The sequence below is a fragment of the Pelodiscus sinensis genome, chromosome 7 (assembly GCF_049634645.1).
Source record: "Pelodiscus sinensis isolate JC-2024 chromosome 7, ASM4963464v1, whole genome shotgun sequence".
NCBI classification, from domain to species: Eukaryota; Metazoa; Chordata; order Testudines; family Trionychidae; genus Pelodiscus; species Pelodiscus sinensis.
In genome coordinates this window covers 49,455,778-49,472,203 of record NC_134717.1, presented here as the reverse complement: position 1 = coordinate 49,472,203, position 16,426 = coordinate 49,455,778, and the positions used below count along the sequence as shown (strand labels likewise).

Below are 16,426 nucleotides of genomic sequence, written 5' to 3'. Positions count from 1 at the left end.
GGAATTCACAAAAGTACGTAATCTGATTAGGTGCCAAATTCTCTTTGAAAAACACCAAATACCTCTGTAAATCTGGCCTTCAATGTGAGCATCACTTGTTTAGTTTCAAGTACTACGTGCTTTAGAAAGAAATAAAGGAAACAAATTTTGTAATTATGGATTCCAACACAGCTGACTTGATGGCATAGTTGGCATAAAAGACTATTAGAAGTTGGCAGGCTTCTCATGTAGGATGCAAAGTTTTTTTTTGTTGTTGTTTGTTCTTTTCTAAACTGGTTTGAGCAGAAGAGTAATCTTTGTGCCACAAACTCTCCAAACTTTGAAACATAAAGATGTTTTAGATTTTATTAGGAAATGATGGTTGATTTTACAATGACAAAAATATAGCGCTTCCAAAATTAAACTTGAAATATGTTTTAGAAATCAAACTTAAGATTATAGCTTGGATCTCCATAGTATTAAACTTGTTCTGCTTAGCAGTCAAAACAGCCTTTCAACCAGATGTGCAACTAAGTCAGCTCCTGCCTGAAATCAACCTGTGATCCTCCTTGCTTTATATGTCATCTCAGCAGTAAAGATTCAAAGAGCAAAACATTAGTTTAGTCAGAGATACAGTTTAGTTTTCTGCAGCTAACTAGCTTCATGGCCCTAACTTTGGTAAACCTCTATACTGATTAAGGCAAACATAACTCAAAATTGCCAAAGCCACATTTCCAAAACCTCCAATTCTGTTAGGACAACTCGTGCACACCTTACATATGTGTCACCATTACACTACATGCTGTCCAACCTTTCATGCAACCCACTTCTGTGATGTGGGGAAAGAGGAGGGAAGAATCTCAGCTGTATTAAGTTTGCTGTCTGTAATATAGAAATTTGGCAGGCTTAACATTGACTCAATCCCCCATGTGTTTTCAGCATCAGAAGCCCAGGAGAGTGCTTGTCGTGCTCTGGCTTGACTGAGACAGTTCATGGACTCCAGCCAAAGGGGTGTTGAATGTTAGAGAGGAAACAGTTGAAGAATCATCAGGGCTGGGTGTCCTAACTCTTCCACAGAGAAAAGAGAAAGCCATGATGCTGATGGAATAATGTTGCTTGTTAGGAGGGATAAGATTTAAGCTTTGTTTCTGTTTCTTCAGAGGAAATAAGAGGTGATGTTCAAGAGTTCCTTAAGTCAAAGCATCTAGTTTATACAGGTGGAACCTCTCTGGTCCAGAAGGACAATGAATGTTGCTGGACTAGAGAGCCCCAGCACAGAGGTTGCTAGTGGCTGGGAGCAGAGCTGAGGGGGTACCAGAACCCTTGCAGCTGGCTGGGATGGGAAGCCCATGGTGGGAGAGGGGAGAACAGAGCACACAGCTGGTGAGCCCACCCGAGCATGCAGGTGGGCTGCTGGGCTCACAACTGTGGGGCCAGGAAAGGGGTGGGGCTGCAGAGCTCACAGCTGGTGGGCCATGAATGTCTACAGAGCCACCGGCAGGGCTGACAGGGCCCCAAATGCCTGCAGGGCTGCCTTTGGAGCTCCTGGGGCTGCCACATGCAGAGGGCTGGAGCAACAGTGGCAGGTAGCTAGGGAGAAGAGCCCAAAGGAGAGGCTGGCACCCCCACCCAACCTTCCCTGATCCAGAAAACTCTTGTTCAGGAGATTCAACTGTATTCTAAATCGGGATTCATCTTCCAGTTTTTTACATACATAAACAGGTCTTTATTTTGGTTTGTTAGGTGTGTCACTGTGAAGATTTTTCTAAAAGAATGTAAATACTGCACAAGCTACACATGGTTTATTCTGTAATGCCTCTTTTTCCATATTAAAGACAATATGGTATCCCAAATTTGGCAGTTTAATTCCCTGGGGAAAAAATTTCTCCATTCCCACTTTGTTAAAGGAGTTATTCAGCATCTCTATTTTCACTATGACAGAGTGACTAGTACTGATACTTCTCTGATGCTACTTTGACTGCCAGTATCCTACAATATATCCTACAGTTTGCAGAATCTGGATCTTATTTAGTGACTTTGCTATTGTAGGTATCATGGAAAGTGCATTTAAATTACTGATTAAATTACAGATTACTAGCATAAAATTATATCTGCGATATTAGCAACAGAAAGTAAATGTGCCTTAAATAGCAGTATATTAGACTTTCTACCTGACCAGATTTGACACTAAGAACTGGCAATGCAGTTGACAAATAAAATCTTGCAAAAGTCTTTGAAAACATGCAGCATCCTATAGTAATTTTTCTAATCATAAGCATAAAAAGATATATTGGAAGGTAAAAGAAAAACCTTTAATGCCAAATCTCTAAAAATTGTAAAATACAATTTATACAATTTTTTTAAATTTCATGTCTTGGTATTATGCTGTTTGAGGTATGCTATATGGCAAGAATGTTTACAGATTTATACACAGCCGCCCTCATCTCAAATGAAATCTTAAATAATTTTTAAAATTTACTTACACACAATTGCCTTCTCATAGCCCATTTGTATTTCTTCTCTTCTACATGCTGAGGTCTCATAGTTGTGGACTTCTTTGGCTGCCAAATACTGGTATTCTGTGAACTAGATACTTCTAATGGGCACAATACTTCCATATCAGCAATACAAGTTGGAAGGGCTAACATGGGAGGGAATATTATTGAATCTGTATAATTACTTAAGAGCCTATGCAATAAGAAGGGTTACAATCCATCTAAGTCAGTAGGTTCTTATGCTTTTATTTTTTTAACCAAGAAGAATGCTGTGAATTCATTGTACTAGAATTTCTATAATTAAACTGCAAGTCAAGAAAAACTGTCCAGTCGTCTGTTTCTGCTGGGATGGATTTCCAAAAATAGTATTCAAAAATGTATAGCTATGATATCATCCTCTGGAGGAAAGGTAAGAGGTGATGGAATATGAGAAGTGAGGTTGCAGTTAAACAGGTACTGACTGGGACAAAAGTTTGTCATATATTTTATACTCTCCTGAGTGTGGGAAGAGTCTCCTCGATAAAATAAATAGATGTATTAAGGTTTTTTTTGTGGGGGTCAATGGCTGGCTGTACATTAGATATCCTGCAAGCAATATAAGTATCTGTAAACATGGGGTAAAATATTTGTGATTGGGTGCTTCAGATGGGCTAGCATCACCTTTTTTTTTCCCGCAAGTGTCTATAAGTTACTTAGTGAGGACAGAAGGTCTAGGAATTTCTGATATATTCATTATGGTAATTACAGTAGGTTCAATCATACAAATGTTGGGTGGATGAGGGGAAACAAGGAGAAAAGCTCATCTGGCAATGTCTAATCTGTATTTTTTAAAGAGTAAATCAAGATCGTGATCTTTTCAAAGAAGTTTGACTTACAGCACACAGTTTTTTGGACTAGAGTAAAAAACAAAACTATTTAAACTTTAAGTGCAAATGGTGCAAATAGAATCTTTTGTTGCACACAGAACTTTTAAAAATTCATCTTAATCACCTCAGAGTGAGAGTTAATGAAAATGTAGTAAATAAGATTGTCCAAGTAGACAGTTAAATGTTCATTATGAAATAGTCAAAATTCAGCAGGCACTTAATATGCACTATGAATTAGTTCCAAATTTCATGATGAAGATCTTCAAGTGTATCTGGGGAGGAGGGGGGAGAGAAGGGTCTGACAGTGGTCAAAGCAAGTTAAAAGGTGTGCCCCACAAATTCATCTGAGGCAAAGATAAATTTGAACACTTTTACTATGAAAGAAGCTGAAAATTCTGTATAGGATACTTCTGTGGTATAACACAAATGTATCTGAGTTAAACACTGAATTCTGAAAACCTAATATAGGGAGAGAGGAATAAAAAAACCAAAAAAGCTCTTCAAAACTTCTGTCACCTCAATTGGTAAGCTGCAGCAATATACTATAACAAAGATGACTGATTCTATAAATCTATTTTATTTCTGGCTGTTTGTTTGACTCACTATAAAATAAAAACCCCTAACTAAACTTCCATCATGAGGTAAGATTATTTTTCCTTCTCGTTGATGTCAGACAATTCCTCAGTGTTCAGGAAGGTACAGTGCATTCTGCTGTGTGAAAACCCAAGTTTGGCTGACTTGATTGCACACTTGTCCACAGGTTGAATGCAACATGTATGTTGCATGTGTAGGAAGAAACGGGATGCAGAGGGTGGATGAAAACCAGCTAGCCACCACTATTATCTAAGCCCTTGATTAGGAGTATATCAGAAAATAGAACAGGCACAGCCTGTTCCCAAATTCTTAGAATCCTTCCACAGCAAACAGAAAAACTCCCTCTCCAAAGGTGTCCATGAATTCAAACTAAAGTTTCTGTTTTTCCTATCATGAAATTAGTCTAACTTTTATTTTCATCATGGTGCCTTCTGTTTTTCACAGCTTCGGTACAGTCTGAATTGTATCCTCTTCAATATTAGAGTTCATCCTGGTAATAATAAAATAAAAATTACAATCCAAAACACTGATCCTCCATTATTTTTCTTTACAATTTGATTCTTACACTAGCTCTTCAACACTGTAACTTGGCTGGATAAACATTTAGCAAATTCTTCCAGCCTCAGGGTAAGCCTAACTTTCAATGTAAGCACAGGACTCAAACTCAGGCTCAAGCTTAGTTCCCACTTCCTCCTACAAACAATTCACATTTACTTATGGTCCCAGAACTCCATGGGATGGAGGGTCTGTTCCTGAGTCATGTCGGAATCCAGTGTTCAAATTCTATCACTCTGCAGTGTAGACACAGCCCCGCTGGACTCATGCTATTGGAAACTGCCAAAATTTCCCAGAATACCATGGGCCAACATTCCTTGTCCTCTGGACAGTCAAGTCCTCACTGCACCACTAGCAAAGGGCTAGAGAAGCCACATTTTGGTTAGGTGTTGGGAAGGCACTAGGAAGTCTGGGATATGGGTGGCTGGACTCAGGTCCATAAAATGCAGCATAAATACTAATGAAGGGTTATAAATGAGTGTATCCCTCAGTTTATCAACCCAGGATTTGCTAAGTCTAGTTACACAAAATGAGAGTTTATATTGCATTAAACTTTGACAGGAATGGTGCAAAAAAGGGCCTCCAGGAGGGCACTGTAACTGGTTCTGACACAACAACATTGCACTTAGCTGTGCTTACCCACAAAGCAGAAACGCTGGCTCAGTAAAAATGGTAACTAGTAAGTATGTCAACATGTAGATGACTGCATGATTAATCTATAAGCCTGGGCTTAATAGTTAATCTTAACAACTGCACACACTCCCCTCCTGTCAATGCCTCTGTATCAGAGATAACAAGAGGTGAGGAAGCAGGAGCCAGTGCCCACGAGAAGCTGGCTTAAAAGCAAGATCTCTATGAGCACCAGATCCACCTGCCCCTCCCCATGCTGCTGCCTCTAATAGTGGTAGCAGTGCGGAGGGTGAAGGGTGTAGGTGGGAGCCTGTTTTCAAGAAGGCTCCCCATGAGTGTTGACTAGAGAGGCAGTGGGGGGAGGGGCAGGCAGGAGCTGTGGGAAGCACTCTTAAAAGCTGGTTTCCCCTCAGAACCAACTTCTCAGTGCCACTTGCCTCCCTCTGCCCCCCCCCCCGCATCTATGGGGGGGGGGGCAGTGGAGGCTGTCACAAAGCAGCCTCTGTCCACGGAGGCCTGGGCCTGCCGTGGACAGAGGCTGCTCCGTAGCATCAACCCCTGTCTGTGGCGTGGTCTGAGTTCCCTGTGGACAGGGACTGCTGCCACTCGGTGCTGCCGCCTCTGTATTAAGAGGCAGCAGCTCAGGGCAGCAGGCAGGAGCCAGTCTGCGTGGGAAGCCGGTTTTTAAATTGGGTCCCGCCTTCCACCCTGCGTTGCTGCTTCTGATAGACACACAACAGTGCGGGATGGCAGGGGGTTCACTGGGAGTGGGAGCACATTAGCTGCTGGGACTATTGAATAGTCATGTAACCACTATTTCATGAGGTTACACGATTATTCATTACACTGTCTAACATCCCTAGTAACTAGCCCAAGATTGCATATAAAAAAATACAACATTTTATAGACAAAAGATGACAGGCTACCAAGATTCTTGAAACAGCTGTTCTTTACACTAAAATGTCTTCACAAAAGACAAAGCCCACATTTCATACCTTGTTTCTAGGAGATTTTTTTCTCTTTCCTTTATTTTGAATAACTGCTAATCTTTCAGTCAGAAGATCAGCTATGCTCTTTGCATCTCTGCTGTCTATATGCTCTCCAAGAACATTTTTCTTTGAAAACAAGGAGGGGGGAGGGAAAAGTACATTATTTTTTTCTGCTAAAAATGTCAATTTGTCAAAAGCATGATATTTTGTGGAAATGTCAGTTTTGACTGAAGTTAATTTGGAAAGAAAACAAATATGTAATCTCAAAACCTCTGTTTTGACCCAGCGTTGCTTCACTTTTTTATAATACAAAATCAAAACCAAACTTTTGGATGAAATGTTCTGTTTCATCGAAGCAAAGCATTTCAACTGGACCAAAAATACTTTACATTTTATTTTACAGGATATTTTAAAATTTACTGCTTTCATTCCATTTAGGAGTGGGAAACTTGTGTAATTTCTCACTAAATGAAAAATGGAGTACCCAGTTAGCTGTAAAATTATTTTTTTCATTGTTAAGTTGTCTAGATAGCAGCTTCCTTTCCTTCATCATTAGCTACAAGGACTATTTCTCAGTTCATTACATTTTTCCTGCTATGGTAATTCCAAGTATCTTTAAAAAGACACCAATATTTTTTAGTGTTTCATTTCCTTTAGAAAGATTAGGTTAGGGGAAAAAGCTGATAGAATCAGAAATAAAAAACTTGAACATTTAATTTCTAGTATAAAATTAAGCACTATCCAATCTTAAATAATAGTGGATCTAGACCAGTTAAGCTGCAGAACCTCCCCTCATTGGTTCACACAATTTAAACTAATATTTTACCTTTGCTCCTTCGTAGGGATAAAATTTAACTGTAGGGTAGGCTCTGATGCCAGCTGTCTGACAAGTATGACCATAAGCTTGACAGTCAACTTTTCCAGCTTTTATTTTTCCTTTAATAGTCTGAAAAAGAAAATTGCTTATTTTAATGGGATTTTTTGTAAACAAACTTCAAGATGTCCACGTGACAAATTGGCACTGTAGGAAAACACACAACAGAAGGATGGTATAGAATACACCAAGTATAGATAAAAGGGTAACATTTTTAAAAAACTGTCTGAAGTCCTAGTTTTAAAGCTAATGCAGGTGCTCTGAAGAATAAATCTTGTTGATTTTCATTGAGACTTGGGCTATGTTTACATTGCAATTTGGGTGTAATATGCAGCTTATGTAGCTGTACCAGTGTGAGCTTTAATCTACCCAAAATGCTAAAAATGTCAATGAGAATATGGTGGTGTAGGTTTCAGCATGGGCAGAACAAGGGGGTGAGGTGCGATTTGAATGATTTGAACACTCTTAATAAATGGAGTGAAAATAGAAAAGCAAAATTTTTACTCAGATTCAAAGAAAAACTGTAAACAAACAGGGACTTGAATGACACCTATCAAACTGAAAGATCTAGGATAAGAGCTACAAGCACAGACAAACATTCATAAAAGCAGCTTTGAGTACCCCCTACTAAACCTCAATGCAAGGACATGGGTGCCAGGGATATGGAAGAGATGTGTCCATGGTGGCACCACAGTAAATAGTTCTGTGGCACATAGGGCAGCCCCAGAGACTACTGTAAATAAGACATACCCCCAAGAACTGTTCGAGTTCTGCTAGAGTCACTGCATCTTCTACAACATTCCTGAATCAGGAGGGTGCAAAAGTAGCTTAAAGCTACGTTAGCCTTCTCTTTCCTTGGTCTGCACATTCTGTGCTGCTCCTTTTGAAAGGCATAGTACTGAATTTCATCCCTGCAAACCTCCCAATTTGTGTGTTGTCTTTGGAGCTCAGTTAGGCATTGTGGGCACCAGTTTGTCTCCCTATGAATACATAACTACTGGGACATCTTTCTTATATGCCAAAGAAAGGCAAGAGCACGGTTTTTCTCTGTTCTGCAATAATTGGTTCTGACCTTGAACAGGTCCCGGAAGCTGCCTATGCCACACATCCTTATATGTAAAATAAGATACTTGCCCACCTTGCAGAGGTAATGAAGATACATTCGGTATTGTGTAACACACATACCTATAAATAAAAACTTAAAAATTTAAAGAAATGATGTGATTTTTCTAAGTTTAGAGAAGAACTTCTCTCCAATCACATATGCAAGTACCTAATGGTACTGAGGAAATGAAGGGAAATAAAAAGCTTTCCCACATAATGAATTACTATGTGGCAGTAGGTAGTGTAGATTCACACCCTGGTTTGCTGCTTGGTATCTCGCTGTGCAGAAATGCCATAAGATTTATAGTTTTAAAATATACATGCTGCTGCATGATTTAAAATTTATAACTGCCACAGTAAGTCTACTGATAAGCATTATAAAGAAGTAGGTATTATTACTATTCATCAGAAGAAAACTAACTGGTGGTGTTAATAAGTTAAAAACTTACCCTAGCTAGCATCTCAAATTCTGGAGCAAAATTTTGGCAAGGGCCACACCAAGGAGCGTAAAAATCAATGACCCAATGATCTTTCCCATGCAAAACTTTTTCTGTGAAACTCTGGGGTGTCAGATCTTCTGAAACTTGAGGTAAATATCTGTGGAGAGGGGAAAATATTTATTAAAACCTTTACATATTTAAATTCCAGTTACACTAGAATCTTCCAGAAAATAGGGAACTGCTATAATGAAATGTAAATAAATGAAATGTAAATAATACAATTATGTTGAAAGCAGTATTTTCTTCAAGTCCAAGTCGAATCTCAAATTACTACAGTTCAAGTCTCAAGTCACGTCTTGAGTCCCTAAAGTCACTTTCGAGTCAAATCCCAAGTCGAGTCTCAAGTCTTAATTTAAAAAATTAACGTCAAGTTACTTTTGGACAAGCCATCAATATCAGCATTTTTGGACAATTTTTTCACCAAGTCAATTTAACAAAATTAGCAAGTTTCAAATCGAGTCCCAAGTCAAACAATGAACCCGAGTTGAATCACCTAGGCGACTTTAGTTGGACTCGAGTTCAAGTTGTAGGACTCGAGTCAACAACTCTGGTTGAAAAACCCTTTAGTTTACACGAGATATAGACATCTAAGCATTATCTCATTATTCTCAAACCAAAAACTTAGGATAGTGTGTAATCTGAGCATGAGGAAGGGGTGGAGCAAAAAACTGTCCATTCAATTTGAATGGTCTTATCTGCTAAATGGAAGTATCATCTTTTTTCCTTCAGAAGACTTGAACCTGGTACTTAGTTTGAATCTATAAAGTGAAAGACCTGTGTTCTGAGGCTACAATAATGTACAGCCTCAGATGTGGCTTCAGAAAAGTGACACAGCCTTCACTGTCGGAGGAAGCTAAGAATACCTTCTCTAAGCAATGTTATTAAGGCCTATGCCAGGCATGTCCAAAGTCTGGCCCGAGGGCCAATTGCGGCCTGTGTTCCGGTTTAATACGGCCCCACAGGTAATTTGGCAATATCGATCTTTTATGGCCCCCAACGAATCCATATGTATTGAGATGAATACATTGTAAAATCTCAGTTAGTCAGTTGGTCTAAATCAGTTATAAATATATTTGGACACAACATGTATACTTGGTGTTATGTTCCTGTTCATATTTTTTGAACTTAAAAGTTGACAGACAACCTTTATTACCAATAATATGTAATGTACTTTACAATGTTCCTGACATATATTTCAGCTTCCTGGATTTTTTTTTCATCTGGCCTTCAGATATGAAAGGCAGAGTGATTTAACACCTGTTTAGATTTGTCATCCATGTGACGAAATGAAAAGTATGCCGTTTGCAATAAACTTTGCATAAAATAGTTAATTTGCATTTAATTTTAATGGTTCAAAGAATGTCAGGCAAAATGGTCGGCCCTCACGCATGTTCACTTCATCAAATCTGGCCCTCTTTGAAAAAAGTTTGGACACCCCTGGCCTATGCCAACATAGTATAGAAATTACTGAATCTGACTTGTGAAGCAACATATCAATCTATCTAGGCACATCTAATGCTGTTTCTAGGTGCCAGCTTCTCCTAGACACAACCATTGGCTTGTGAACAAATTTCGATATAGTAACTCACCCAAGTGCCCAGCTTCTTAATGAATATGAATCCCTGCGCCAGCCATTGTAACTACTATGAGAAAATACACAAGAAAATACTAATTACACAATAGCTTGAATAGGTTTGAAAGACTATGTAGTGGTGTTAAATATGAACAAGATAATTTATTCACAAGATAATTTATTCACAAAGGTTAATATGCAATTCATTTGAATTCATAAGTTCTAGAATATATTTATACTATAGTTTACATAGCAAAAAAGCTATTTTCAAATCTGAGTAATAAAAGTCAATGATACACATTGTAAAGAACTGGAACATAAAGAGAAGATCAATCCTATGTTATGTTAAATTAAAAGAAGAATAAGGTAAATTTAGTACGTCAGTCAAATTGACCTTTTGTCAGGTAAAAATGCCAGTGAACATTATGTCTCTGGTAATATTTCCAGATAAATTTGCTAAATCTAATACAGGTGGGACAAGAAAATAGCACATGCTCAAGTGGAAAACACAATTCAGTAAAAATCCCAATTGTAACCTGTCTTACAGAGAACATTTGATTATTACAATAGAAATATTTACAATTAATTTGTTTTCATTCTATTAGCTTCTGTATTTGTCTCCATTAGCCAATGAAAACAAGCTACTTAGTGTATTATTTGAACGGCAAGTCCTGTAGGGGATTGTTTAAAAAACCATCCTTCACTGGAATTTTTCACAGAAATTAGTGAAACTAATAATCATGGGCTGTGTGCGGGTTTTACACACAAATATAAATTAATAGTCCAGTCTAACTCAATTCTTAATGACATTTATTTCCGGGGCACTATTTATCCCCAGAGTATATTTTAACACATTTCTTAATTACAAAATCATGCTTTCTGCAAAATTTGACGTTATTAAAGGTAACTTTTTCTCTTCCCAAAAAGGAAAACAAAATATCTTTTTTGGTTGAATTTCAGTGTTTGGGGAGAGATTTATATAAAAGGAATAAAAATCAACTTGCATCCCAGATAGTAAATTATGTAGACTGTATTAAGGAGTGCCATATATGCTCATGAAGCTTTGACTGTTGGACTATCGATGAGCATTTGATGAAACACTTCAGTTATACAAATAATTAGCCTTTCCCAATTCAGTTTACTCTTTCTTCAATAGTCTATTTGGCTGCTGAGGTATCGGGTAGGGTCAGAAATGTAAGTATTTGATGTTACAAAGCTATCAGAGAATAGGAGCATTATTACAATTTTTTTTAAAATGGCCAGATTTCACTTTCTGTAGCAGTAGTTCTCCCCCACCCCCACTCAAACATTTTTCTGTCATTGTCCCAAAGAAATGGTATGGTGAAAGAGCTCATGGGATGTGTGAGGTACCACTAATGTATGCACAGTGAGTCAGAACTATTGATGTCTTTTTTTTTTTTTTTTTTTTTTTTTGCAGAAGACACACACCCCGGATAATTTAAGAGTCTAGGGCACTGTTCTGTCTTAACTACCTATTTAGCCATTGACTTGGTAAAGAACAAGTTGTTCGAAGTTATATAATTCATGTTTGTTATTAATAAATATGCTGCTATGAAAACTTCCCGTTACCTTGGTAATAAAACAAAGGAATCCTAAACATTAAAAAAATTAAATTAATTTATTGTATTATTTTCACGTTACAGAACTGAAAATCTCAATGCGTGAGAATAAAATCATTCATATCATACTCAAAGATATATGAGTTTCCCATAGCTTTGACTTACCATTTGAAAGATACTATTTTCCCTCCCTAACTCCTCCTTAATACAGTCTGAAGATAGTATAAACACACCATGCTATATTTTTCAACTTTAGGCAGTTATTTACTTACTAGTAATGATGACCTGTATTTGATTTTTGAGGGAAGAGTCTTATTTCAGGATATCCCTGTATATTTTCTTGATGACAGAAAGAAAAATATTTTTGACAGTCCATGCTGCCAACAGTGATTAATCCATTTAACAACTGAAAAAGAAACAAATATTGCATTTCCTAGTCAGTAAAATCACTCTGGGATCACACTGAAGTTAGGTCATGGCATATGAATCTCTTTCCAAGATGCATACTTCAGAATTTGGACATCAACATTTATTGCAGTCCTCATCTCTTGAGTTCTCAAGTAAGCAAAATGGAAAAGGCTGATAATTTTTTTCTTCCTTTCTTTTGTTTGTTGTGGTAATTGAGTCTATGCATGCAATAGAACCCTTATTTTACAAAAAACCTGGAGATTGAGACATTCATAATAATCAGAACATCAAATTTTATGAACATCTCAATTAGTGACTAAGTTGCTGCATGGTGCACTACATTACTTTCTTTTTGTCTCTCTAAGCATTGCAATGCGATTTCTAATGCACTGAAGGCATTGGCGTGTGAATGGGTTGTTAACTTAACATCACTTTGGTTTGGAAAAAGGGTTCGTATAACTGCTAATCTGGTGTTTGATTTTCATCGAGGCTATGTCTAGACTGCGAGCCTCTTTCAAAAGAGGCTTTTTTGAAAGATACTTTCGAAAAAGCCTCTTTCGAAAAAGAGAGTTTAGACTGCAAGCGGTACTTTCGAAAAAGCAAGCCGCTTTTTCGAAAGAGCGCCCAGGCAGTCTGGACGCTCTTTCGAAAAAGCCCTGTTTGCATTCAAGAACGCCTTTTTTCAAAGAGCACTTTTGAAAAAAGGAGTTCTTCCTCATGAAATTAGGTTTTCTGCCGTCGAAAGAAAAGCCGCGTTCTTTTGATTTAATTTCAAAAGAACGCGGCTGTAGTCTAGACGCAGGAGAAGTTTTTTTCGAAAAAAGGCTACTTTTTTCGAAAAAACCCTCGAGTCTGGACACAGCCCAAGTCATACTCTACATGTCTAGAACCATGATTAGTCTATACACACTGCTAACTGGCACAGAAATCAAAGATTTGTAATACTATTATGCAAATGACTACATATAAAGGCCACGCAAAGTAAGCACAGATTTAAATTCTGAAGGATGTATAGTTCAGATCACTGAAAATCAGACTTAAAACATCTTAAATACTATTTAATAAAAAAAATTGAAAAGCCCTATAAGGAACATTTTAGTCCCTTTTCTTTAAAGATTAAAATTAATGTTTATATTATGTATATTTTGAAATTAGAACAAGATCTTGATTTGACCCTATAGATGCTACTTTAACTACAAATAATTATAATAAATTATCCTCCTACCATTCCTTAGAATCATGAACTTTTACCATTTCAGACCACTTTCACTCATGCTGCCTTCTACTCTCAAATTCTCAACCAGTTCCTCCCTATTTGTTAAAATTAACTCTAGAACAACCAACTCCCAAGTAGCTTTTTCCACCTTCTGAAATAAAAAATTGTCTCCAATACATTCTAAGAACTTGCTGGATAATCTGTGCCCTGCTGCATTATTTTCCCCACAAATGTCTAGATAGTTGAAGTCCCTCACCACAACCAAGTCCTATGCTTTGGATGATTTTATTTAATTGTTTAAAATTAATCACTAATCTTCCACTTATGGTAACTTCTCAGGTCAGTTTATTGAACCAGCTCAATATTTCTACTAAGTAGAACACTTGAAAACTTGGAATGTGAGTTCCATTTTACCCTGGCCATTCTTTTCCACTCTGGCATTAAAGCCTGGCAAGGCCCACACCAAGGAGCATAGAAATCAACCATCCAGACTTCATCTCGCTTTCTTCGTTTAACAAGTGCACTGAAAGTGTCTGGTGTTAAGGAGACCACCGAAGGGTTCATGAGATCCTAAAATACAAAAATAATGAGACTTACATTTGACACATGATGAAATTATCCTTATGCCATGTTATCAAATACAAACTGACTATGTAATGTTATCATGCTCATCTCACTTATGAAGCTTGTTTCTCTAAGTATCAATAAATCAAAAATCCAATAAATTAACAACTTCTGAAGAATAGACTCAGAATGTAGAGATTTGTACCTTATTTCACAAAGGTGATACAATTACTTGCAAGCTTAGGTTCATATATTCTGTACCACAATCTGAGCACTCTTGATAATGAATGTATTTCTCCTCCCTATAAGGTTATTAACCCCATTTGACAAGTGGGGAACTGAGGCAGAGACATACCAAGGACTTGCATAAGGTCACAGAAAAAGTACGTAGCAAAGCAGGGAAATGAATCCAGGTTTCCAAATTTCCAGACTAATACTCAGGAGACTATCCTTCCTCACCCAAGATAATCACCCCTCACTCCATCATTTTATGAATATCAGGTAGTTCTATTAGGATAGCTGGTTAGAAAAAAAAGCTGCCTTTGAAGGCAGTGTGAATTCAGTGACTGACACTGTCATAACGTGAGTCACATACCTCTATAAATTCCAAAATCTGTTCAGCAGAGTGATGCCCTTCATATTCATGAACATTGGACTGGTTGAACACAACCGTTGTTGGGTAAGCTCTAATGTTATGCTATCAAAAAACACAACAACAAAACACATTATAAAGAATGTTCTGGTTTGCTGCCAATACAATAAGCACCACTGGGTTCATACTATTGCTAGTCAATTTGCTTTGCACAGTACAACTCAAATATTTATACCATATACTTAATTTTGCCTGTGTACGTGTGTGGGGAGGGGAGGGTAAAGACTAGATGACATCGTCCCTTCCAGCCATGCATCTCTGATTTCTTGGATTCTGATACCTGAGAATTTGGAAGACCTAGAGAAGACTATGGATTGGGATCGCCAAACCCTAATTCATAGTGAAAAGGATCAAAGAATCAGAGCTGGAAAAGACCTCAGGAGATCATCAATTCCAGCCCCCCGCCCAAGGCAGGACCAATCCCAACTAAATCAATCCAGCCAGGGCTTTAAGTTGAGACTTTAAAAACCTCTAAGGATGGTTTTTCCTAATATCCAACCTAAACCTCTCCCACTGTAACTTAAAGATGCTGGTTTGTTTAAGAGGATGTACTGTTGGAGTTCAAAAGCAACTGAGCACTACTTTCACTGTGCTTGTGGGAACAAAACTCCAGCTTTTCCTAAGTCTTCTGACCAGTCCCCCTCCCCCCCCCCCCAAATAAACCAAAAATCTTTATTTAAAGTTTTCAGCTGTACCTCTCCCCAATCAGGTAAAACAGCTTGTACAGTACTAATGACTGTATATTCATTTTGCTATCTGTAAACCTACATTCCTCCATGATTTAAGGCCTTCAGTATCAGTGTACATTGATGGCAACTCTAAGGCTCTCAGTTGGCCCATATCCAGGTTAATTGTGCATACATTTTTAAAAATCAGTTGAATTCAATTGTCCACCAATTAAAATAAAGGTCTAATAAAGGCAAAAAATGGTAAGGAAAGGTCTTTCTTAAATACACAAATTAGTCTTGCATTTCTTGTGACCTTCAAAATTCCTGATTTGTACTGACGACAAAAGCAATGCAAATTAAAAGCAGCTGTAGGCTGTGACTGGGAACTTGAACTCTTTGTGACATTCTAAAAATGGTGCTTCCATTAGCATAACCTTTTCTGCTGTGTTTATCTCTCCATGTTCAAAGCAGTAACTCGACTAGTGTATATTTTGTAAATAGATTTGGAACGAGTAACTACATCTGTGCTCATTCATTTATCTCTCTAAAAGGACTGGAATTCGAATCTTTCCTGACCAATATGAAAGTCAGGGCAAGACTCGCATTTATAAAAACACATTTTAAGTTTAAACATTGTTTTAAGAGACCCACATAGTTTATTACCTTGAAAAAAAGACTTGATGATGGAGCACCTTGTTTGGATGTGCTCTGAAAGTTTTAACTACAAGAAAATGGCATTTCTTGAATAAGACTTTTTACTACTTGCACTTACCATGTTACAAAGCCCTTCATGGATTGTGCAGTCTAATGTGCCAAATTTAAGCTGACCAATAAGGTGCTTTGATGCTTTTCTCAACTCGGGCAACAAAGCTCGACATGGAGGACACCACTAAAAAAATGCAAATCATAGTACCACTGTTAAAGCAAAGCATATAAACACACAACTCTCCAGTAAGCAGTTCTCTGAAGAAATGTGAATACACACACACACGTGTCTATGTATATTGAACAATTTGTGGTCCTGACAAACAAGACTCCAATAAAGGATAAAAACATGTACTGTAGGAATGGTGCAATCTTCAATTAAATCATTAGGGTGATTCATACTATAGAATATCATCTTCAAAACAAAAATAGTTACATGTTTTAGCAAAAAAAAAAAAATATATATATATATAT

The 16,426-nt window shown here is 37.5% G+C and overlaps 1 protein-coding gene across 1 annotated transcript in view; it reads right to left on the bottom strand.

Annotated features, from left to right (window-relative positions):
• Nucleotides 1–331: 331 nt before the first annotated feature.
• Nucleotides 332–16,426, bottom strand: part of DNAJC10 (DnaJ heat shock protein family (Hsp40) member C10) — a 40,581-nt gene continuing 24,486 nt past the window's right edge. Inside the window, exons 15-23 of the mRNA XM_075933757.1 lie at nucleotides 16,020–16,136; nucleotides 14,523–14,624; nucleotides 13,778–13,933; nucleotides 12,012–12,145; nucleotides 10,176–10,229; nucleotides 8,536–8,683; nucleotides 6,935–7,054; nucleotides 6,115–6,234; nucleotides 332–4,424 (exon numbers count right to left, since the gene is read on the bottom strand). Of these exons, the coding sequence (XP_075789872.1) occupies nucleotides 4,413–4,424; nucleotides 6,115–6,234; nucleotides 6,935–7,054; nucleotides 8,536–8,683; nucleotides 10,176–10,229; nucleotides 12,012–12,145; nucleotides 13,778–13,933; nucleotides 14,523–14,624; nucleotides 16,020–16,136 (963 nt within the window). The 3' untranslated portion in view covers nucleotides 332–4,412. The remainder of the gene's footprint in view (nucleotides 4,425–6,114; nucleotides 6,235–6,934; nucleotides 7,055–8,535; nucleotides 8,684–10,175; nucleotides 10,230–12,011; nucleotides 12,146–13,777; nucleotides 13,934–14,522; nucleotides 14,625–16,019; nucleotides 16,137–16,426) is intronic.